The sequence below is a fragment of the Amphiprion ocellaris genome, chromosome 6 (assembly GCF_022539595.1).
Source record: "Amphiprion ocellaris isolate individual 3 ecotype Okinawa chromosome 6, ASM2253959v1, whole genome shotgun sequence".
NCBI classification, from domain to species: domain Eukaryota; kingdom Metazoa; phylum Chordata; class Actinopteri; family Pomacentridae; genus Amphiprion; species Amphiprion ocellaris.
In genome coordinates this window covers 16,888,371-16,912,107 of record NC_072771.1, presented here as the reverse complement: position 1 = coordinate 16,912,107, position 23,737 = coordinate 16,888,371, and the positions used below count along the sequence as shown (strand labels likewise).

The following is a 23,737-nucleotide window of genomic DNA, read 5'->3' as shown; positions in this document are numbered from 1 at the left end:
CATTTTTTAGGAGGGGGCCACTTCAGCTAAAAAAAGAAAAGCAAGTTCATCCTTGGTTGATGAAGATGGTATGTGTCAAACAATTGAGATTAATATGGCAAATAAATATGAACATGGATGCTTAAAGGCTGTCTTTCCTTTAAGTCACAGATGAAGAGAGCACCATAGAGGAGCAGGAGGGCATGGAAGGAGAAACAGACCACAAAGCAGAGTTGGTTGACCTTGCCAAAGACGGTACTTGTTTTAATCTCTGTTTCTAAGCCTATGTACAGAGGCATGACCCTGGAGGAGAAATAGATATGTATGATTATTTGAGCATATCATGTAGTGTATTCAGGTAAATTGGCATTTTAGGAGGGAAATGGTGGGGTAGAAACTAATTTGCATGAAGGAGGAAAACTGGATGTAGACTGTAGACATGAGCTGTTTTTCATTCAGACAGCATTAACGTTGAATTAAAACCCAACATTTAATCTCACGCCTTCATCACTGCAGTGTCAGAGAAAAGATAGAGGAGAGTTTATTGTGTAGTTACAGCAGCTCAGTACTTTGAAGATTTCTGAAGCCTTGTAGCCTCAGTTTGATGTTAGTTTTTCCACCAGTGGTGCTGTGCAACTTGTTATCTGTCACAAAGACAAAGTGGCCATTGAACATTTGTATTTCAGCCACTAGCAGACAACAAAATGCAACAAAACATTTTCTAAAACATTGCCACATATTTCCCAGTCTTTGCTTTCTTAGCATTGAGGAAGTAAATTGTAATATGTCAGGTCACAATCTAGATCTCTTTGATTTTGAAGAGTCATTTTTATGCATAAGGCTAGCATACTATTTCCACAGGAACTGAGTCAAAAGCTCAATTTGTGTATCATTAGTTAAGTTTAACTCTTTTTACTTAGCCTTGATGCAGTTTGTTGAAAATTCAGCTGGAAATAGATTTTTTGTTTGTTCTTTTGGCTGAGTTGATTTATGTTGGTTTGACCACATGATGGTGCTACAGTGTGTGGAGAAGACACAGTTAACATAATTTGAAAATACTTATAAAAGGATTTGCAATATGTTGTTCCTGCTTGACCCTGATGACCGCATGAACTGAGAAACATGGGCTTTTATTCAGCATAATGCTTTCTGAAAACAGACAAAACAAGAGTCTCTGTGTGGCCCTCTGGTCCTCTCTACTGTAATATTCATTTGCAAAATATAAGTGTATACTTATAACAATTTCCAAAAGCAAATTATTGTACCATGTTGCATTTTTAACTGCTTTGATAATAATGCCATACGGGATTTAAAAATACTTTTGAATTTGTTTCTGTATTGCTTTGTTAAATGCTTTTGTGTTTGATTTCTAGCTGAGATGCCTCTGGATGCTCTGATGAAACAGTATGCTGGTGCCTATGCTGACAGCTTTGAGTGGCCTCAGCCTAGTCCTCGTAGTGATGACGATGAAATGGAAGAGACTGAAGGTGCCTTTGTAATGGAAAAATGAAACTGTCATATTCATACGTATTTTTCTTAATGATGTGACTCTAAAATAGTTCACCTTCTTTGTTTTCAGGAATGGAATGTCCTTCAGGCAGTCCGCCTGAGGCAGTGCTGATTGACTCCCTGCTTAGTGTGGACCAGTATCGAGGTGCTGACAAAGCCACTTCCTCAGACTCTGACGGGAAGCCTGGCAGAGACATAGCTGAAGTAGCTGCTGCCACAGAGCTCATCTTGCCCAAGGGCAGCTTCAGAACCACTTCATCAGTAAGAAACATGAAAAACTCACACACATAAAGAAAAAAACAGGCATTTTCATCATGTTTTTGACAAATTTTTTATTTTACTAGACTCGCAGCCCAGCTCCGTTTCTGTTACATGGGTCGCTGCGAGAATATCAGCAAATTGGTGTTGACTGGCTGGTGAACCTTTACAAGAAACACCTCAATGGCATATTAGCCGACGAGACAGGCCTTGGGAAGACTGTACAGACTGTGGCTTACATGGCCCACTTAGCTGGCCAGGAAGGTATGCTTGAGTTCACAGATATACAGGATTTTTTTGATAATAAGCTTTTGTCTCATTTTCAGAAGTTGAATGTCATTGAAATATGGTCCCTTTTTTTGTCCACAGGCGTCTGGGGACCCCATCTTATTGTAGTAAGGACGTGCAAGTTGCTAAGTTGGGAGGTGGAGTTCAAGCGTTGGTGTCCTGGCCTGAAGATCCTCCTGTATCTTGGTAACAGAAGGGAGCGGAGATCTAAGAGAATGGTACTTGTATTTAAATGCATACTTTTTGACATTACTCAATATACATTTTTTTTTTCTGTCAGTGACTGTGAATGTAATAACATATCTGATCATTGATCTACAGTGGTGGGGAGAAGCCAATAGCTTCCATGTATGTGTGACATCCTACAAGTTGTTGATGAAAGACCAGAGCCATTTTCTGAAGAGAAAGTGGAGACATCTTGTCCTGGACGAGGTGCAGCTCATCAAAAACATGACAGAGAAGCACTGGGAAACAATCTTTGCTCTGAAAAGGTGAGTTGGGTGATGATTTTCAATATGTGTTATAACAATTGAATACGTTGATTGTCCTTTTTAAGTTGGTTCATTAGTTTCTAGTTTGTAATGTGGATCATAGTTAATAGGATTTTTTGTGTTCACTGACATAAAATGTCTTAATAGAGTGACTTTTTATGCACAAAGCATGTGGATATGTGCAAGTAGCTTTGGGCAAAGTGATTTCAGTGATGAGATCATTTCCATGCGAGGGATTTTGTCTGTTTATATGAAATCACTTAATGTTCTGCTGGAGGCTTGTATCAAGGGTCCCCTCACTGTGTAACAAAGATATTTTTGTGTATTTTCCAGTGAGCAGCGAGTTCTCCTCATCAACACTCCTCTACAGAATACTCTCAAGGAGCTGTGGACCATGATCCACTTCCTTTTGCCCGGGATCACCAGGCCCTACTCTGACTTTCCTGTGAAGGCAGGCACAGACCAGAACCAAGATTACTGCCACAAACTGGTCATCCGCCTGCACAGGGTGGGTGTAGATTCTGCAGATTCCTTTGTTCTTCATCTGTGCCACCTGATTGATTTGCCTCGCTTGTAATTCTTAAGTGTACATCACATATGAAAGTCCCTTCTTCTCTTAACTGCAGATGATCCAACCTTTTATCTTGAGGCGCTCCAAAAGAGATGTGGAGAAACAGCTGCCCAAGAAGTACGAGCACATTCTAAAATGCCGTCTGTCCAGCAGGCAGAAGAGCCTTTATGAGGATATCCTCACTCAACCGAGGTGAGATGATTTCCTCACAAGGATAATCGACACTAAGAGTAATCTTAATGAATCCAATGTTACACATGTGCAGCAATTTGAAGACCTGCCAAAAATAGAATTTACACGATAAACTGTAAATCTGAGAATTTATTGAATCAGTTGTCAGTGCTTTAAATCTAATTACTGTGTGTTTTAGGGCCATTTTATTTTTACCAAATGTATCAACATCTTTTCTATAATTATCATTGTTCCTCACATGCACTTGTTTTATTGGAAAGGTATTTGTGTTCTATGTTGTTCTGTGAAAAGATACTCTATAATGTGTCAAGGTATGCATTGTTTGCACTATTCATGTCTTTGTTTTTTGCTTATGTTCCCTTAGTGCTCAGGAGGCGCTGAAGACTGGTCATTTTGTCAGCGTGCTTCAGGTCTTGATGCAGTTACAGCGAGTGTGTAATCATCCTGAGCTGGTCGCACCCAGAGAGACCAGCAGCTCTTATTTCTGTTCTTCTCTGCAATACAATGTTCCATCCCTGGTGCTGGGAGCTCTTAAGAGTGACTCAAGCAAGGTATATATTTGTGTTTTGGTTGCCTCAGCAAATGCCCTGAATGTAAATGCAAATAGTATTAATCAGTTAGTTGATTAAGTGAAAGTTATTCCATAAATATTTTTGATGAATGAGTAATTTGAGATTGTCAAAGTACAAATATGAAGTATTTGGGTGTTGCTAAGATTTTCTTTTCTTTCTTGTGTTCATAATATTACAAAATAGATACCTTGGGTTATTGATATTGGATAGATAAAAAAAAATGACTATGAGCGCTAGCAGCTTATGATTGGCATGGGGATTGATCGATACTAAAAATAATGATAGTTTATAGCTAGCTGAATACACTGTTGTCCCTTTCAGTGTTTTTTGGTCTTTTATTTGTTATAGTCTTGTTGTGTTTTGTTTTCGATTATATAATTCCTCTTTGTTGATATTAAACCTTGTTCATGTTATTTTTTTCTTTAGTTGTAATGCGTCTTTAAGGGACAAAAATATAATCAAGATCAGTCTGCATTTATTCACTTGCACTGTTTTTATCCTCCTAGATTGCAAACCTGTCCATATTTGATCTGATAAATAATGAGAACAGAATGACTCGCTATCAGACTGAAGAGGCAGTGCCCAAACTAAAGGTCACTCAGCAGCTCATAGAGGAGATCTACACCGGTCCAGATCCACCACCTAGACCGAAACCATGTCCTATAAAACCCATGAGGTCAGCAATAAAATCTCCAAGTACCCCTATAACTTAACATGGTTGTAATTTTCATATTCTGGTGCTGACACAATATGCCCCTGTTTTTGATTAGATTATTCCAGCCAGTGCAGTATGGCACAAAGCCAGAGGGTCGCCTTGCCACCATCACAAATGCAGTCGGTCAGCGCCCTCCAACTGGCGGTCCAGCTACTAGCACCTCTCCTTCCACAACCACCCAGTCAGCACAGACCAGGGGCAAATCCCCCGTCACTACAGCAACGACTACTCCCACTTCTCACGGTAAGACCATTTCAGGGGCAGTAGTCTCTTAAGTACAGGACATTTGGCTTTCACAGTGGCTAAAGGAGTCCTTCATAGTGTTATGCTGCATGATTGACTTTCTCTTTTGGAATGAAATGAACCAGGTTTATGTAATGCTTAATAATATTATCAATGTGCCTATACAGTCATATCTTGTGATCATAACATCAACAAAATATGTGCTGTGTGTACATATTTATGCACAATACTGCAATTTTTAAAAGTCAGGTTACTCTTAAAACTTGATGCAAAGTATAATCTCACTGGCAAATGTCACTGATCGTAGAGGTTTCATGTGTTTAAGTGAATACTTTCCATGCAGCAGTGGTGGGTTGGCTATATTGTTTCCTCCTACACTAAGTACAGCCATTAGGGTAAGGCTAAATGCAGCACTTTCATAGCAAAGCTGCTACAGCATCCCATGCCCTGAGTCACAGCCTTTATTGACTGCTATGTTGTTTAGCAGCTGTTGCAGATTTTTAAAAATTATGGAAAAAATTATGCAAGTAGTGATAAAGACAAGAAAAACTATAATAAATTTGTCAGATGAAGAGCTGGAGGCAAAATGTTCCTGCTGCTATTTGAGTAAAGTTAGGCTGCTACTTAATACACTGTGTCAAAGAAGAAAGGACTTGTTCAATTATACTTGACTTATAAAGTCAAATGTAAAATATATTATTAAAAAAATATAAAATTCATATTTTACATTCATAATTAAATCCATCATTAAAGCCAGTAGTGGCTTTAAATAAGCATTTGCTGCCTTTTTGTTTGTCAGCACGGAGGGTACAGCATTCCTATCTGAAACATGGAAAACCTGGAATTGTAACTCGGCAAAAGCGAGCAGAGACTCCACACGGTGGCCAGTCAGTTCATCTGTATAGTATAAGCAAAGAAGCTGCAGGTTCTGGCTGTCCATGAAGGTTGATTTAATGCGTGGTGTGAGTTTATACGTTGTACAAGATAAAGGTGATTAAAATCACTGTGTTCGCCCAGCTTTCAAGGCTAACCCTGCTAGCATATTATAGCTGATATATAGGAACTGGTGCACTGCCAAAAATGTTCAGAGTGGAGCTTGTGCTCCAGTATTTCCATTTAGGACACAGACAGTTTTTTGGATCACAGGCTGTACCAAACTCAAGTCTCCTATCTATTCAAACTCATGTGTTGGAACAGCTTGGGGCAAATAAACATACCATTATTTGCACCAGTCGAATGTGAACTGTGATTAGTGGCATCAATGACATCTCTAATAATCCCTGCTGTGTTGGCCCACCACTGCTGAGTGAATTTATGGAGAAAACTGTTTGATCATACTGATTTGACTAAATACTGGGTTACCCATAACATGGAATCCCATGCCCCATTGCCTTGTGCTTCACAGCAGTTGGAACAGCTACTCAGAGAGCCCAGGCTACCCCTCCTGTCAACAACAGCAACAACACTGCAGCCTCCTCTGTAGCCTCCTCTGGGAACAGTGGCATTGGGCAGCATGTGTTGGGGGCTGCCCCTGTGGCTTTGGGCCAGACCTTAGCTGGCACAGTTGTGAGATCTGTGGCTCCCATCAGCCAGCCTGGATTAACACAGGTCCCCAGGCCAGCTCTAGCCCCCAGCCATGCCATCCAGCCCAGCTTACTGTCCCAGAGGCTGGTTCTTACATCCCAGGCCCAGGCACGGTTGCCTAGTAAGTGGCCTGCCGTCCCCTCCGTCTCAGCATTTCCCCTTCACTCTGGCACAGCAGTACAGGCTGCTCTACACTGAGGCCTTTACTTGAGGCACTGCTGATATGTGTTCAGTCTTCACTCCTCCAGAGAAATTGCTTTGTACAAGCAATGGCAGCAGTGGAGCAGCAATTCTGGTTAAATATCTTGTATCAACAGTTATACAACTCATGGAGGGGAAAAAAGTCCCTTAAAATTAGATCTGTAGCCATATCAGCAGCATCTCCAACACCTCAGTAGTCCCCAGTTTCTTTCTTGAAGCCTGCATGTACACTATGAATGACCCGCTTATGTTACACCTCACATCACAACAGTATTTAACTTAATTATGTCCTACCCTTTCTTTTTAAATAATTTTTTTTCTCCCAATTTACTAATATTCTTTTGTCTCTTGCATCAGCCCAGCTGCAGGAAGAGATCCCAAAGCTTTGGTTGTTTTGTTTTTTCTTTACTATTATTATTTTGTTAGTCTGATCTTGGGCATCACTGCAAAGCATGTGGAAATTGTCGCACAGATTGTAAAACCCTTTCAGCCTCAAAAGTGAACAGAGAAACCTTTTCAGTGATAACACACAATATTTGAATATGTAAAATGAAAACAGATTTCTTGATAATTATCTTAATGTCCGTGTTAGTTTTCTGATTGCTGAAACCCTTTGAATGTGATTATTGTCATGTAAATATCTTTTTCAACATCATTTTGGCCCAGCAGATTAAAGTAAAAGTTCTGATGATTTATGCACATACTGGTGTATTACTGGTACTTCACCTCGACTTAATGATTCGTACACATCTTGTTCCCACTGACTGGCAATTTGTGCCTTTATAAACACAAGTTTGTTAGCAGACGGTCACCAGTTTGCACCCTCATCGCCCTCATTCCCAACGGCTTATTTGGAGCTGCTCAGTGGCCTGCAGGTTAGACTGTGGGTGTACTAGGCAGTTTGCAGGCTTGAATGTGTTGTAGGTTAAAAGTTTTAACAGGCCTTGAGTTAAATTTAAAAAATTAAAGGTCATTAAAGACTTATTTTTAAATTGTAAAAATCAAGTCAGTTTTTTCCTCATGTTTTAGACTTCTGCATGTTGGCCAAATGCTCTACACACTGCCACATGCTGTCTTGAGGATTTGTAAAGTACCATAAACAAATAATATCAATACTGGCAAGTTGAAGACAGACTAATGCATCCTCATCCCATTATTCTTGTTTACTATTTGCTAAAACCTAGACAGTTCCATTCATTTTTGTCTTTGTCAGTATGCAACACATATTGACTGGGATGAGAAAGAGGCAGTCTCTTTAATTGGTGGCTGTTTCAACAGTGGTTTATTGCAAGGGATGGATTGTTTAAAATGAATGAATGAATGTTAGTGATCGTTACTGATGCAACAGAGAATATTAGGAACCAAGCGAGCAACAGTATTTTCAGTATTCTCAGTAATTTCTTTATTCCTGTGTTTTGTTTAATAATTGTTCTATTGTGTGCCTTATAGTTAGATTTAAATCCCAGTAAAAAAATATATATATATGTGTTATGTCTGATCAGTCGTGTTTAAAGAATGGCCGCCTACACATCTTAAAAGTTCTGCCAGGGTATTTGAACAAATGAACAGAACTGTATTGTGTTTGTAAATTTATGAGATTAAAATCTACAAAGTACATCTAAGCTACAAGCTAATATATGTAGATCCATTTAGATTATGAAAACTTTTATTATGTGTACTGTCACTGCATTTAAAGAGCACAAAATGTTGCCACAAATTTTTAAATATTTTTCTCTTGATTGTTGCTGGACTGATGATACCACAGTTTATAGTATCAGTGAAGACTCTTATTAAATGTACTACTTTTTGATTCCATAAAAAATGAATGTTTCTCAAAAAAAGTCCACTGCCTGTAAGGTTTTTTGAAGACCCCACATAGTGGATAACTGATGTATGTGTATTTGTCTTAAAGTCTGGTTTGTGTGATTTTACATTTTTGCTATGAATTCTCTGGGATTTCGGTCTAAGATTTGCTCAGTGTGAAAAACATAAAACATCAATTTAAAATCCAATAATTACTTTGTCATTTCAAAAAATGCAATGACAGTGTTTATAAATTTACGTTTTTTCATTTATACTTTTTTTTTCAATGTATATTTTCCAATTTAAGAATGAGTGCATTGCCTCATCAGAAATGGCTAAAAAGGTTAAATCAGTGATCCATTTTCATTTGTCATGAGAAAAATACAAATAGGTGTTCTAAGACTACCATTTTTGACACCAGTCCCTAGCTGAACTTCTTAGTGACCAGTGTGTTACTTTGAAAAAGCAGTTAGGTACTGTGCTTAATGTTGTGTATGTTTCAGGCTCTCTGTGTCACCTGAGGACTGCCCTTGTAGCCATTTTCTTCCCACTCCAGGGTTTGTTTAAGTAGGGGCTGCTATTATTCTGTTGTGGACAGGAGCTGTGCTCGTTCCGCTGATTAATCCACCCTGGTTCTGCATGTCTTGTCTCTTTTTCACCCTTTAACTAACGAAGAGTAATGTTTTATATCTGTACAAATGTAACCACACTTTTTCATTCTGTCCTTGATGAAATGTGTTCTGTCTTTCCACTGAAGGTGGAGATGTGGTGAAGATCGCTCAACTGGCCAACATAGCAGGCAGTCAGAATCGTATCTCCCAGCCAGAGACTCCTGTCACTCTGCAGTTTCAGGGCAACAAATTCACTTTGTCTCCCAGTCAGCTCCGCCAGCTCACCACTGGGCAGCCCTTGCAGCTCCAAGGTACACTCGGTAATGTACATCCCATTGTCATACTTTCACACCGCATAATTTTCTTCATTCCATCCTTTGTGACCCATTGCCATGTCAATGTAGTTGGCCTGCTTTTTACAAAAAAAAAATAGGACAGTTGTGATCCATTTTTAGATCATAATGTAAAATTCTGGTTATTTATTCTGCTTGTCAAATACCATAGTATTATAACATCCTCAGTCTGATCTTACTTCCTTCTTTCCCCCGTATTTCCGCTCTATAAGGTTTCAATAAAAGCTAAGAGTGCAAAAAAAATTCCTAATGATTTAGGCTGAGTACAATAAGATGTTAATTTAAATTTTGTAAATTAAAATTGTCTTTGAAAGATAGTTTGTCAGCCTTTTTTTGTTGTTTTTAATTTCCTTCTGCTGTTGTTTCTGTCTGATCATTCATTGGTTCTGATGCAGGTTTTTTTCCACACTTAAATATTCACATTTTAGCCTGTGTTAGTTTCTGTGAAGGCACCTCATAATTGGTTGTTTAATATATGTCATGAATATAGGCAACATCCTGCAGATTGTGTCAGCTCCAGGCCAGCCGATCATTAGGCCCCAGGGATCCATGGTAATGCAAACCATGCCTCAAGCTGTTCCTGCCTCCAATGCTTCAGCTACACCTGGTACACCTCATCCTGCCCTGTCAGCAGCTCAGCAAGGTGAGTCATTCACAGTAAAGAGATTGCATTATTGTCTTTTAGGCATATATCCAACACTCATCATGTCTGTTTGTCATGCTGAAAGGTAATACGTTCTTGTGTGACATAAAATGCTTCTTTGTGCACACAATTACACCTCCCTTAGTGTGCAATGAGTTTAAAATTGAAATTTGTAGTAGTGCTGCTGTTGTAACATTTGTGCATTCGTAACACTTATTCTTCTATTTACTCTGTATTTTTCATTTAAAGCATTGGGTGTGACTACAAACGCCACATCAGCCCCCTCCAAGCTTACTACTGTAGCTCATGGTGGTTCTCAGGTCAGTACATTACTCTCTAGTATACTCACTTCTTATAATGTATGGTTTCATGCATTAACTACATTTTAGTCCATATATTTAATAGAAATTGTGATTATGTCTGCATTCTCTTGCTGTAATCTTTAGGAGTCTTCAGAAGAAAAGACTCAACAGCAGAAGGAGCGTTTGGGCCGCCTGTTTGAGGCGAATGAGCAGCGCTGTAGCCGTAGAGTGTTGTATGGGTCAGACCTGCTGCAGGCATGCACTTTGAGTTCAGAGCGTGGTCACACTGCCCTGACTGCTGGAGGCTGGAGGTGGGTGGGCAGAGAAAGCTGCCTCAGGGCCCAAAGAACGTGCGTGGCCACCACCTCTGCCCTGCAATCCTCTCTGCTCTCTGTGAACAACCACCTGGAGGCTGCCAACAGCCTTATCAATAGGTACTGGAGCTGAGAACTTCCTTTATTCTATACTGTTTATACTCTACACATCTATACTGTCCATTAAATGTGGCTGGGTAACCACATTGCTAAAAAAACAAGTGAAGGGTAGAAAAGCAAACACTTCCTATGTATTTTTTAAAGTAACTTTAAAACAAGTTTATAACTCTTATATGTGCAGTTTCATGTTTTATTTCTTATTCCAAATAATGACTGGTGCACATCTATTACCAGTCAGTGTTTACTGTTGTTGTTTTCTTTTAGACTGGCATGTGTGGTGCCTCCAGCTGTAGCTCCACGGCCTCATCTGTATGCAGCCAATCCCCCAGTTCCCTACAGCCTGGAGCAGAAGTCCCTTCACCGCCGGCTTCTGGAGGCCTCTGCACCCCACAGTGCAGACATCCATCAGTTAGCATCCACGCATCTTTTCTATTATCCAGACTTGCAACTAATGCAGATGGACTCAGGTATGTCTGTTTTTTTCTTTATTTGTTTTTTGCAAGCAAGCAATAGCCAGCAGGAACTGTAAAACAAATAAATATGTACTGATAACTCCAGGGTGGATGAATAATCTCATGTTTTACTTAGTAAATCTTTCCTCAGACAGAAGAGCTGGCTCTCCATACACAGCCATCTTTTGGACACTGTAAATGCAGTGATGTGTACACAGTATAATATATAGATAATGCAAAAGAAACAGCACTCTAATCTATCTGTCCAGTCATTAGAGAATGTATTCACAATCTTCTGTCTGGGAAACATACTTCCTGTTGCCACTAAAATAAACCTCTGCAGTTTAAGTCAACTTGACATATGACAATGCCTTGAACAATAACTCTTGATATTTTTCGTTTCCTCAGGTAAACTGGAAGCTCTTGCCATTCTGCTGCAGAAGCTTAGGTCAGAGAGTCGCCGTGTCCTCATCTTTACTCAGATGGTGAAGATGCTGGACATCCTGGAGGCCTTCCTAGATTACAGGCAGCTCACTTATGTGCGCATTGATGAAAGTTTCACTTTTGATGAAAGACAGGTAAAGTCACATCACCATTTAAATTGATTCTGACACGGCGTAATTCATACAATCAGTCAATCAAGATTTATTTATAGAGCACTTCACAACACTCAAAGGTGACCAAAGTGCAATTAAATTAAAACAGGCTTTGTTGCTGAGATTAATTCAGCTTTACCTTTTTGAAAAATATATGGTTGTGACCCTGGAAATTATGCATATAATTATATTCGTAACTACCGTGAAAGACAGTGATGCACCCACGTATAACAATTGTAAAGACAAATGCAACATATTGATGCTTTTCATAGACATCTAAATATTTGTGTGTCTCCCTGTCTAACACTGGGACCTCCCAGTGTCAGTGCAGAGTTCTGGCTCAAAAGGGGACAAACTATGTTGCTCTCTTCCCTCCCCGCTGGATTCTGTTCCTTCTGGGGCCCTAAGAGATGCAGACATTAGTTCAGATCAAGTCTTTTCTACTTGTTGCTGCATGCTATTCTGAGGGGTTAAATGTTTCTTCTCTCCTTAAACTGTCTAATCCATTTACTGTCATGTAATCCCTCTTGATTTTGAGTTGGTTGCTTAGGCCTGTTGTTGATACAAGAACATAACGATACAGACAGATAAATGGTCACTGCAGTCACATAAAAATTTAATATACAATAAATCTCTGTTGCATATTAATAAGGGCAATATACTGCTAATGTGCAGGAAAGAATTGGTTACAAGCCACTGAGATAAGCACGGTAATTACATAAAATATGTGTAATTTTTAAGCATAAACTGTGTTGTTAACTTCTGTCTTGACCTTTGTCCCACTCTGTTCATGTGCTTGGTGTTGTGGATCTTTAGGAGAATATGAAAAAGTTTAACAGGAACAGGCAGGTGTTCTGCAGCATCCTGACCAACCGCTGCTGCTCTGCAGTTGGGACAGTGTTTGACGCAGACACCATCATCTTCTACGACACAGACCTCAATCCCAGCATGGACACTCGCACCCAGGAGTGGTGTGACAAAATAGGCCGTTCCAAGGATATCCACATATACAGGTGATTATATTAGTACAGGGAAGTCTGCTGATGTCATTTATTTTTGTATTCCTTAATCCATTTAAAGTAAAACACTAGATTCAACCTTTATCTCCCAAACAGTAATTTTGAAGGACTTTGGTGCTACTTTTGGTTATTTTTTGCGTATCGCTCAGGTTGGAGAGCGGGAATTCCATTGAAGAGAAACTGCTGAAGAATGGCACGAAGGACTTGATAAGAGAGGTTGCTGCCCAGGGGACTGACTACTCCTTGGCTTTCCTCACACAAGTAAGATGGCCCCAGTGTGGTTTTGTTCCTCTACACACCTGGTTTCTTTATTGTTGCTTAAAGCTGCAGTTATTCAAACTATGAAAGCATTTTGTGTAGGAACCATTTAAATTTTTATTTGAAAATAAGACCTATTACTTTAGTTTTATATGTAAGCTAACAGACATGTTATTGCGTATTTACAGCGGACGATCCAGGACCTATTTGAAGTGGAAGCGGGCTCAGGGGAGAAGGTGGAGGAGTTCGTGGTTCTTCACCAGGAGCCATCGGCCTCTGAAGCCATCTCTCCCAGAGTAGCAAGACCTTACATCCAGGCTCTTCACAGCATAAACCTGGATGCTCTGCCAGAGGACAAAGAGCAGCAGCAGGAGGAGTTAGCAGCCAAGGAGTTGATGGAGGGTGAAAAGGAGTCAGAGAGTCATTCTAAAGAAGAGCCTGCTCAGATAGAAGAGCTGAATGCAGTCATGGAACAGGTAGCTTTACTTTTTTATGTATTGTTTGGAAACTGATGTAAGCTAAAAATGAAAATTAGAAGCAATAAATCAGAATAAAATAAAATGCTGCTTTTTCCCCTGCTGATCTTATACTTGTCCCACAAACAGCTAACACCTATTGAAAGATATGCCCTGCATTATCTGGAGTACCTCTACATCAGTGACGATGAAACGGCTCTCAAGGTAACTTAAATTATGATGTAGGCAAGACTTAACTTTGATTTTAGAGACTTGATGTATATATTTACAGATTTTCTCTAGTACAGATGTGGAAATCAGTCCATCACATGGCATTTCACTGCACTAATTGTCCTTTGATAAGTTTGACTGACTGATAGATGTTTTGTGTTTATCTTCCACAGGAGCAGTTGGAGTGCTCTAAGAGAGGCTGGGAGCTGCAGCAGCTGCAGAAGCTTAAGGAGGAAGAGGAGGAGCAGCAGATGATGGAAGGAGATGAAGATCTCTTCACCTACACCAGAGAGGATGCCTACAACATGGTGGGTGTCCATTTTGATCTCTGCTAGTCAAACAAGAAGTAGTGTGTGGTTTGTGTTGTGCTGTTGTTGACATCAGCCTGTTCTGCTCTTCAACAGGAGTATGTGTTTGATGCAGAGGATGGCCATACAGAAATAATGCCGGTAAGACTCCAAAAGGGTTATAACTGGGATGAAAAATAGAGAAAGAAATACAATTTTCAATAGTAACTATGGATTTTGACCTTGTCTGTAAATGTTCAGTCATATCTTTGTATTCTCTCTCATATTCTCTTAATTGCATTTATTTGTATGAAAGCACAACATGTAGTCCGATTGTGTCTTCTGACTTTGCTATGACTTATGATTTTCTAATACAGCTCTGGACTCCACCCACACCACCACAAGATGACAATGATATTTACATTGACTCTGTGATGATGCTGATGTATGACACCACACCCATGCCAGAGTCCAAGCTGCCTCCTATTTACATCCGCAAGGAGCAAAAGAGACTCAAGATGGACCCCTCAGGTCAGACATTTGTCATTAAGGCGTCAGCTATTTTTACAACAATATTTCAATTCCACTCCATCTGCATTGTATTTGTCTTTTTTTGCACTCTCAGACAAGGAACTATAAATCCTGGAGTCAATGTTTATACACTACCAGTCAAAAGTTTGGACACACTGTCTCATTCAGTGCTTCTTATTTATTTGTATTATTTTCTACATTGTAGATTAATACTGAAGATTAACACTTTTTTGTTTACAACATAATTCCACATGTATTATTTTATAGTTTTAATGTCTTCAGTATTAATCTACGATGTACAGAATGATTAAATAAAAACCATTGAATGACAAGGTGGGTCCAAACTTTTGACTGGTAGTGTATGTAGGAAAGATAGATGCATGCTAAAGTGCTATTAGAAGTTTGTTTTTCCTGTCCTCACTTGAGTGTGTTTGTCCAGCAGCAGCCAGAAAGAAGAAAAAGGGACATGGGGAGACGGTAATTCCTCCACGCTCCCTTTTCGAAAAGGCCAGCATGCTCAAAGTTCGCAGAGAGGGCAAGGACCAGAAAAAGAACTTCTCCCTCAAGCAGCAGGCTCCCTTTGCCAAGCCCCTACCATCGCTGGTTAAACCTGCCATGGAGGCCGGCCAGGACAACCCAGAGTGGCTTATCAGTGAGGACTGGGCTCTGCTTCAGGTACCGGTCTCACTGCTTCCTTTATGATCGTTCTTTCTGAGCAGCGTTGATGAGGTTTAATAAATGCTGAATTGCATGTCACTAAGTTGCTGTGTGTCTGTTAGGCTGTAAAGCAGCTGCTGGAGTTGCCTCTGAACCTGACAATTGTGTCACCTGCCCACACACCTAACTGGGATCTAGTGAGCGATGTGGTGAATTCTTGCAGCCGCATTTACCGCTCACCCAAACAGTGTCGCAACCGCTACGAGAATGTCATCATTCCCCGTGAAGAGGGCAAGGTAATGAATACAGTGACCCTACTTTGCTACAGAACTAGCTTCCTCATCTTGTACTTGTGAAAACCGTGTCTCTGTTTTTTCAGTTGGTTTATGAGGCAAACCCCAAGAAGAAAACCAAGAGCATATACAAGGTGCCCTGTCTTGCCTGGTCATTACATTTGATAAATGTTTCTTTGCTCCTAAATTACTGGCCTCATTTCTGTTCCGTGTGCTTCTTTGTGTATTGTGTGTGTTCAGTCTAAGAACAGCCGTCCTCTAAGGACCTGTCAGATCTACACACAGGATGACAATGCCACTCACATTCAGCTCTACAACAGCCGGTTCGAACTCATGAAGATAATTGCCAGCAAGAGAAGCCCACCAATCAAGCCACTGTGAGTACCGACCTATGTCTGCATAAGTCTTGTCAAGAAGCTAGTACCAAAGCAGGAAATTAACAAAATGTATTAAAAATATTTAAATCACTTTTATCTGCATGTAATGACCAGTGTGTAAAAAACTTGCTGAAAGTTCCTGAATATGATGCAATCTTTGTTTGATCTTGAAAATGTATCTGAATAATTGTTGTTTTATTGCAAGTGTCTATTGCAGTGGAAACCAAAAGACCACAAGTTATAAAGAAAATGAAAAAATTAAGGTACAATAGTATATATCCATCTAACTATTCATTTATACTATCTACAGGCTTGGCATGAATCCATTCCAGAAGAATCCCAAACATGCCTCAGTCTTGGCAGAAAGGTGTGTTTTATGTTGTTATATGATTTATTTGTACTATTGATATGCAAACCTTAAATATAGAAATATAACTTAACATGTTTTTCACAGTGGGATCAGCTACGACAAGCCCCTACCTCCTATTCAGGTGGCTTCTCAACGTGCTGAAAGGATTGCCAAAGAGAAAAAGGTGATTGTCAGCAATGTTCTGCTGCTTCAAGTGTGTGTATTTATCCAGGCGCTATGCCATACTAGCAGAATGCAAATCTTATTTCAACAAATGAAGAGAGCATTTGGTATGACTGTTTTCATAGCCAATCAGATAAATCTGTTGTTTTAGTTTTTCACTTGAAAAGATAACCTTCATACTTGTGTTAAGCAGAGGTAGAAATAGTTTCTTTCACACTGCAGCTGTTTCATTAAAGTACAGTTCTGCTGGTAAATCCCATTGTGTGTGCTATTCAAAATAAAAGGGTCGGATCTCTTCAGAAATTCAAGGCACATTGCTTTTCAAAGTATGAACGACTAAAAGAATTCAATCTAGACCAACACTAATCAGCTCCATTCTTGCCTTGGTCCTGGTCTGCATTTATCATTGTTACTGACATGTTTGTGTTTGCAGGCTCTTGCAGAACAGCAGAAGGCTCAGCAGTTGGCCCAGCAGCAGGCTGGAGCCCCCCAGGCCCAGGCTGCACCTGGCCAGGCCCAGGCTCCTGCTGCTGGCCAGGCTCAGGTCCCTCAGGCTGCCGCTGTAGCCGGAGCTGCTGCTGTGCCTAATGCAGCTGTACTGGTGAGAACCCAAACATCCTCCGTCAGTATGATTTTACATATAGTGAGGTCCAAAATAAACCCATTTACCGAATGAAAGGTTTAAACACACATGTTTCATATTTTACAGGCTGGAGCCATAAAGAATGCCACTGTGGGCACAACCATTCAGGCTGGTATGCTGACTTACATATGGTTCATATTACAAAACAGTTTGTGTTTCAGTAGTTAATTCATTTCTCTTTGTTTCTTCCAGCGACTGTAGGGGGGAATGTGATTGTGAACACAGTAGCTGGAGTCCCGCCAAGTCCTTTCCAGGCCAACAAACGCCTGGCATCTCCAGTCATACCAGGCACCCTGTCTGTGAGTCATGTTCACTCATCACTCTACCACCTACTGACTAACAGGAATTTGTTAATAATGATGCACATAGCCTATGGATTGGCAGTAGGCACCAAACTCCGATCATTGTAAGCATGACAACCTTTGCTCATTGTGTTGCATTTGTTTTTGTTGGTCCAGCCTGCAGGTACAGCTGGAGCCCAAGTGGTCCATGCACAACAGAGGTCAGTAACTGCTACTGCTGCCCCTGCTGAAGTGGTTGCCATAGCTACAGGTCAGGGTGTTAGAGCCGTTACCCCAGTGACAGCATCTGCAGTAGTTTCTACCACACTGAGCCCAGTGCAGTCACAAACCCGCCCGCTGGTTACTCAGGTCCCACCAGGTACTGAAGTACACATTAACTTTTCTTTAAGGTTTCTCATGTACCTGTTACTGTTCTGTACAGATCTAACTTGTCTGCTCTCCTCCTTCCAGCCACAGGAATGCAGCTGCCACAAGGAAAGCCTCTCACCCCAGCCCACCTGCAGATGCTCCGACAGCAGCAACTGCAGCAGCACCAACAGCAGCAGCAACAACAGCAACAGGCTACTTCCCCTCAGATCAAAGCTGTAGGAAAACCCCAGGTACACCTCCAACATATTTACACTATAGCTACCAAAAATACAACTGTGTGGGTCAAGTAGACAAATTACAGTTTGTCTTTGTTAGATGATTTCAATTTGCAGCTGTTATTGAAGTGCTGCAATGTTTGCAGTGATGGCAACATTTCAGTTTTTACCTGTAAAGAATGCAAGATAATGGTTATGAAAAAAACTAAATGGGTTTATAAAGTTAACTTATCTTGATCTGGTATTTTGTGTGATACAGGAGTTGTTAAAGATGCACAAACATAAGTTGCAGCTACAGCAACAACAGCAGCAGCAGCAGCAGCAGCAGGTAGCTGCAGCTGTGGCAGCAGCTCAGGGCCAGCAGGCTGCAGGGGCCCAGCAGGCCACCCAGGTGCAGCCTGCACAGGCTGCCCAAGCTAATCCCCAACTAGCAGCTGTGGCAGCACCCAGACCTGGAGCAGTGCTGACCGGTACCACTGTAGCCAACCTGCAGGTGGCCAGACTGGTAAGATCATGAACAAAATTATTTGATTACATGTAAATACAGAATGTGGAAAACTTCAAAGAAGTTGTGGGGGTTACTGAGCAATCTGCCAACTTTTAACTAATTCTATTTCCTTTCACAGACTCGAGTTCCCACTCAGGGCCAGATTCAGGCCCAGGCAGGACAGACAGCTCAGGTCACCCTCACCAAGCCTCCTGTGGTTTCTGTGCCAGCTGTGGTCTCATCAGCTGGTGTCACTACACTGCCAGTCACTGTAGCAGGCATTAGTGTAGCGATTGGTCAGGCCCAGAAAACAGGTTTGTTGAAAGTCTTGGATTTCTTTGACAGTGAAGATTTTTTCAAAGTGAAGTATGTTATGGATCAGTGACTATGTATTTAAGTTTCAATGATCCACCACTCTTTTACTGTAACACGATGTGTCGTTGTTATCATGATTACAAACTTCTGCTATGCCCTGAAGTTCTAGCATCTTATTCTTCATCCTCTCTGTCAGGTGGCCCTGTGTTGACGCCGCCCTTCCCCCAGATGCAGGTCCAGCAGCTCATTCAGATGAAGAAACAGCAGCAGCAGCAGGCGGCAGCGGTTCAGGCCGCAGCCCAGCAGAAAGCAGGACAGCCTCAGCAGGGACAAGCCACAGTACAGCAGAAGGTAAACACACCATACAGTAGTGACTGGACTTTCACTTGTTGACAACTGTTTGTTAAAGGTCTGTTATCAGTCTGTAGAGAATAAAAACATACTGCATGTCTTCTTATACATGAACATTCAGTATTGATTAGTCAGCTGTCCCAACACTGTGGCGTACTTTATGCTCTGATGAATTTAGTGTTTGTGTTATTTCCCTTAGATCGGCACTCAGCAGGTGACAGTGCAGGCCGCCCAGCCAGCCCAGCAGAAAGTGACCTATGCTACGACCACCCAACTGCAACCGGGAATCAAGACCCAGTTCTTCACTACATCCATCGCCCAGACCCAAAAAGCCGCTGGAACCCAACAAATCCAGGTACAGCATCAGCGGCTGCCACTATTGTAAAATGCATTTTTTCAGATAAGCAATGGTTTTGTTTAAAGATATGAGAATTTCTTGTTTACTTCTCCTATCAGGTGGCTAAGCTCCCACAAATTGTGCAGCAGCAACCAGCCGTGGCCAATATTCAACAGATTGTATCTTCTCCTCAGCAGGTAAGTGTTTCAGGCTGTGTCTTGTTCGTATGGGACCTTCAGATAACTGGTTAACTGTCACTGAACTGTGTTAGTGACTCCTTATAAGCTTTAACTCTTTAAAGGGCCCTCATTGAAATACATTGAAATCCAAAATTTCAACCCCAGGGTGTATTGGACATAACAAGGCTTTTGTTTAACTTTTGTGATATTTTTCAAAATTTTTAATTTTTGTGTTAAAGTTCAAGGTCAGTGAAGTTACCATATATGGTTCCTTGCCTGTTGGTGGTATAAAAAAGCATTCCAAGAAATGTGTATATCATCACTTAGCACAACTACTCAGCCATAAAATGTGTGAGTTTCGTCAACTAACCATGGTTTGACGTTTCGACCGCAAATGTGGAAGAGGACTGAGCTGCAAGTCCATCTTTTTCCAACTTCAGAGAAAAGAGGAAGTTTGATACGTTCCGGGTCTCTGCTGATTGGTCAAATGCCACGATGTAGTGTGCTGTAACATGATCTTCGCTGATTGGCTGGGTGAAAACCACATGCTTCTTGACCTCACTGAAAGGCAGGAGCAACGCCATATTTAATGTGTCAATATGGTAAAGTTACCAAATATGATCACTCGCCCAATGAAGTGTTAAATCCTCATGCAGAGACTTACAGTGACATAACAACAAACGTCACTGCAGAGCATTTATCAGATGTTTACCTTCTGAACGCTGAAAGCCACCAGGAGGTTTGAAAAGACATTTTGTCTTGTAAAAATTACCAAAGTTCCAAAATTTAGCACAGCCAAGACCTCTTAAAACAGACAATATTGATTTTTTTTGGGGTTGTTTGACTGTTTACTTTGATTTTTGTAGTTTATGGTATTATAGCTGTCATACTGTACAAAAGACATTTTTGAGCTGAAGGGTTCAGGACTTTTTATCGGACAATTACAGTGAAAAATTAACTCACAATAAATAAGAAAGAACAAGAAAAGCACTCAGAGAGCACAGTACTCTGCCAAGGATCAATTTGTGTATTCAGAAATCACGGCAACATAGAATCTGGCCATTTAATATGCATCTACCCACAAACTAAAATAAATACAGAATTACCCTGCACTGAGCACAGGCGTGTGTTATGCATGCGTGCGTTATGTACAGATACCAAATTGCGTGACTGAAATATGTAGCAGGCAGCATGAATTGATGCAGGCAGCTGACGTAGTGTTCACTTGTTGTCATAGTTACAGTGACGCTGTGCCGCTATCTCACAATGATGCAGAAATCTTTAACAAATCCACAGATCCAGACCATAAGCTACATCACTGCCTAAATCTAATGAGGTGGCCCTTGTGTCATTTCTGACCTTCCCTGAAAATTTCATCCATGTCTGTTATCCTGTTTTTGAGTAATGTTGCTAACAGACAGATTCACAGACAAACGTACGCTGATCGTCACGTAACTCCACCATGTTCCTTGGTGGAGTAATAAAAGTGAACAAGAGCAGGAAGCACCAAGCCTAATGCTTTTATCTTTCTATAGTTTGATTTAATGTAATATCTTCATCAAAGTAAAAATTCTGACAGATTCCTGATATTTTACTTTTCAAGACTTTGACACCCTTTGTTCGTTTTTAACAACTACCATGAAGCTATGAAATGCAGTGGAATGGATCACATCTGGCCTCTCGAACAGGATAGAAATCTTGTCTGTGTTGTTTCTCAGATCCAGGCCCAGCCTCAGACTGTCACTCTGACCCAGACAGCCACCTCGGCTCCTGCTCAGGTGCAGATGATTCCCACCGGGACCGCCACAGCCCAGGTGGTCCAGCAGAAGATCATCCAGCAGCAGGTGGTGACTGCTGCCGCCTCACCGCAGATCCAGACGCCTCCTCCACACAGCCCCGCCCAGCAGCCTGCTGCCCCCACTGCTGCCGAGTCCCCGGTGCAGCAGACCGCTCAGCCGCAGCAGACCACCAAGGGTCAGGCAAGACAGGGAGGCATCAGGGCCAAAACCCCTGCCAAGCCCAGTGGGGGGAGCAGCTAGGAGATGCACAACCATGAAGCTGCATTTACCAAGTGTTTTCCTGCAGTACACATGTACAGTGATGAGGTTGTGCAAACTGACATCCTGCTGCATTCTGAATGCATCGAACCCTTACTTTACCCAACATTTTTCAGTTTCAGCTGTGTTTTGGCAAATCAGTCATGATGAATTAACATCATCTATTCATTTGTTTCAATAGATGTGGAGTGTTTCTTGACAATACTTCAAATTTATCCCCACAGTGACCGCCCAATTCATCATATGACAAACAGTCATGCTTTCTATCACTCAACAGATGTCTGAGGCTGAGGATTATGGGTAATTCTGCATTGGGGAATGAGCTCTCCATTAGACTAAGTGTATTCATAAAATAGTCCCTTTTATGTCTGATTCTCTCGTCTATAGATACTGAATGGAGAGTAATGCACGTTCCTTTAGTCATGTTTTTTATTTCAGCAAATACACTGTAAACATGTACTTTAGTATTTTGTGTTTTCTCATAAATTGTCTTTTTTATTGATGTCAAAAGAAAAAAAACCTGTAAATATCAACAAAAAACATTTGTACTTGTAAAGTAGTTGTGTTTTCATTGAATTTTTCAGCCTAATTGTAATAAAGTGTTTTGTTTTTATACACAAATTCATCTTTTCCTCTCATTAAATCGTTGTAAGTACTTTGAAATCCTGTGAATTCTTAATACATTTCCTGGATTTGTTACAGCACACGCACTCCTGTTTTACAACTTAGTATTTGTAGTCTTTACAGGGAGTTGGGACTTTGTGGGATGCTCGAAAAATATCTGGAGGTTGCAGACTTTCTTTGAATAAACCGTGCTGTATCAAGAACTATTCTTTTTCTTTGTGGAGGCAGGCAAGATGTGCGCTAGGAGGTTTCAGCTGACAAAACAAAAACTGTTGTCAAAGGCTGCTGTAGATCTTCAGTAAACGTTTCTGTTTGGTATGCAGTGGGTGTGGAATTTTAAGCATCTTGTGCTCGAGGATAGAAGTGGAGACCAGAAAACCCCGATCAGCATTTTGTGCTAGGCCTGGCTGGCTGCTTCTGGCAGATCTGTCAGCACCAAGCACGTTATGAACATTTAATCTTTCGATCGTTGCCTTTGTAAATTCACTTTCTAGATCAAGAAAATTAACACATCTCTACTAATGTGCGCAATCTTTTTTTAAAAAACATGCTCACAGTGTTGTGTTTGTCCACAGGGGGTCACTGTTGCATCAGTATGACCTTTCCTGCTTCGTGAAGGAGGCCGCTACTACTCTGGATTTTCCAGCTCATTGAAATTTCCCATCTGCTCCTCAGTGAACGCCCTGCGTCTCCTCTCTCCACTGGCACTCGGTGGCCGGTCCACATTCACTGCTAAGTGAGTGAGACAAGGGAGGTGAGGTGGAAGAGAGGGCTCAGAGATGAACAGATGGGCAAAGCTGGTTCCTTTGGCCAAGACGTCACTCTATCCCTGAGCTCAACCTCTTTTATTTATTCTCAGGAAAACTGTCCTTTTTAAACTGCAGTCAAGGTTGGTGGATTTCCTGAGAGAATGACAAGAAAGTCAGAAAAATGAAGCGCTACTATGTTCTGGTAGAAGGTACAGCTGTCAGACCTGAAAGCACCGGAGCTGTCATGCCGCGGCTCACGAGTCCATGTGAATCACACCTCTTCGATTCATACTTTTCATCACTAGTTTCACGCCTCCTCTGTGAAAGTGTGCTTTTGATGGAAAGAGCTGTAGAGGAACCTGCTCTCTGTTCTCCACCTTTAATTCAGACGCCAGCCTACAGCAGGTAGGGGTGGGGTAACTGCACCTTTCACACAGCAGTGTAAACATACAAACACAGTGTTTCTGCTTTGATTTGAAACCAGAGGAACAACACAAGCTCTATGATCCAGGAACTGAGAGTGACACATTTACAGCTGCGAGTTTTGTGTGCACAGATCCCCCAAAGCAGCACTTTGGAGTGCGGGCTTACATTTTGATATGTTTATTTCCAATGACAAAGTCGTGCATAAGGAGGGGTGCAGGATAAGCAGTGTGTCGTCAGGGCTGCTGA

General features: G+C 41.1%; 1 protein-coding gene across 5 annotated transcripts in view; it reads left to right on the top strand.

Moving 5' to 3' along the window:
- The window catches only part of ep400 (E1A binding protein p400), a 30,877-nt gene extending 8,522 nt beyond the window's left edge, over positions 1-22,355 (top strand). For 2 of the 5 annotated variants that reach the window (XM_055011395.1, XM_055011393.1), the window contains 43 exons: positions 11-68; positions 145-234; positions 1,353-1,466; positions 1,559-1,749; positions 1,833-2,010; positions 2,116-2,252; positions 2,356-2,525; positions 2,859-3,033; positions 3,152-3,288; positions 3,653-3,839; positions 4,367-4,536; positions 4,631-4,818; positions 6,224-6,523; positions 9,164-9,337; positions 9,861-10,013; positions 10,263-10,333; positions 10,460-10,749; positions 11,014-11,216; positions 11,610-11,779; positions 12,614-12,810; positions 12,966-13,077; positions 13,263-13,550; positions 13,680-13,754; positions 13,934-14,068; positions 14,165-14,209; positions 14,425-14,578; positions 15,018-15,253; positions 15,358-15,531; positions 15,615-15,662; positions 15,769-15,905; positions 16,216-16,272; positions 16,360-16,438; positions 16,871-17,038; positions 17,147-17,192; positions 17,273-17,379; positions 17,539-17,740; positions 17,833-17,981; positions 18,226-18,471; positions 18,593-18,767; positions 18,965-19,119; positions 19,319-19,474; positions 19,576-19,653; positions 21,354-22,355. In XM_055011395.1, coding sequence (XP_054867370.1) covers positions 11-68; positions 145-234; positions 1,353-1,466; positions 1,559-1,749; positions 1,833-2,010; positions 2,116-2,252; positions 2,356-2,525; positions 2,859-3,033; positions 3,152-3,288; positions 3,653-3,839; positions 4,367-4,536; positions 4,631-4,818; positions 6,224-6,523; positions 9,164-9,337; positions 9,861-10,013; positions 10,263-10,333; positions 10,460-10,749; positions 11,014-11,216; positions 11,610-11,779; positions 12,614-12,810; positions 12,966-13,077; positions 13,263-13,550; positions 13,680-13,754; positions 13,934-14,068; positions 14,165-14,209; positions 14,425-14,578; positions 15,018-15,253; positions 15,358-15,531; positions 15,615-15,662; positions 15,769-15,905; positions 16,216-16,272; positions 16,360-16,438; positions 16,871-17,038; positions 17,147-17,192; positions 17,273-17,379; positions 17,539-17,740; positions 17,833-17,981; positions 18,226-18,471; positions 18,593-18,767; positions 18,965-19,119; positions 19,319-19,474; positions 19,576-19,653; positions 21,354-21,674 — 6,696 coding nt within the window. In that variant the 3' untranslated portion in view covers positions 21,675-22,355. The remainder of the gene's footprint in view (positions 1-10; positions 69-144; positions 235-1,352; positions 1,467-1,558; positions 1,750-1,832; positions 2,011-2,115; positions 2,253-2,355; positions 2,526-2,858; positions 3,034-3,151; positions 3,289-3,652; positions 3,840-4,366; positions 4,537-4,630; positions 4,819-6,223; positions 6,524-9,163; positions 9,338-9,860; positions 10,014-10,262; positions 10,334-10,459; positions 10,750-11,013; positions 11,217-11,609; positions 11,780-12,613; positions 12,811-12,965; positions 13,078-13,262; positions 13,551-13,679; positions 13,755-13,933; positions 14,069-14,164; positions 14,210-14,424; positions 14,579-15,017; positions 15,254-15,357; positions 15,532-15,614; positions 15,663-15,768; positions 15,906-16,215; positions 16,273-16,359; positions 16,439-16,870; positions 17,039-17,146; positions 17,193-17,272; positions 17,380-17,538; positions 17,741-17,832; positions 17,982-18,225; positions 18,472-18,592; positions 18,768-18,964; positions 19,120-19,318; positions 19,475-19,575; positions 19,654-21,353) is intronic. The other 3 variants (XM_055011394.1, XM_023290282.3, XM_055011396.1) reach the window with 3 other exon arrangements.
- Positions 22,356-23,737: the final 1,382 nt, after the last annotated feature.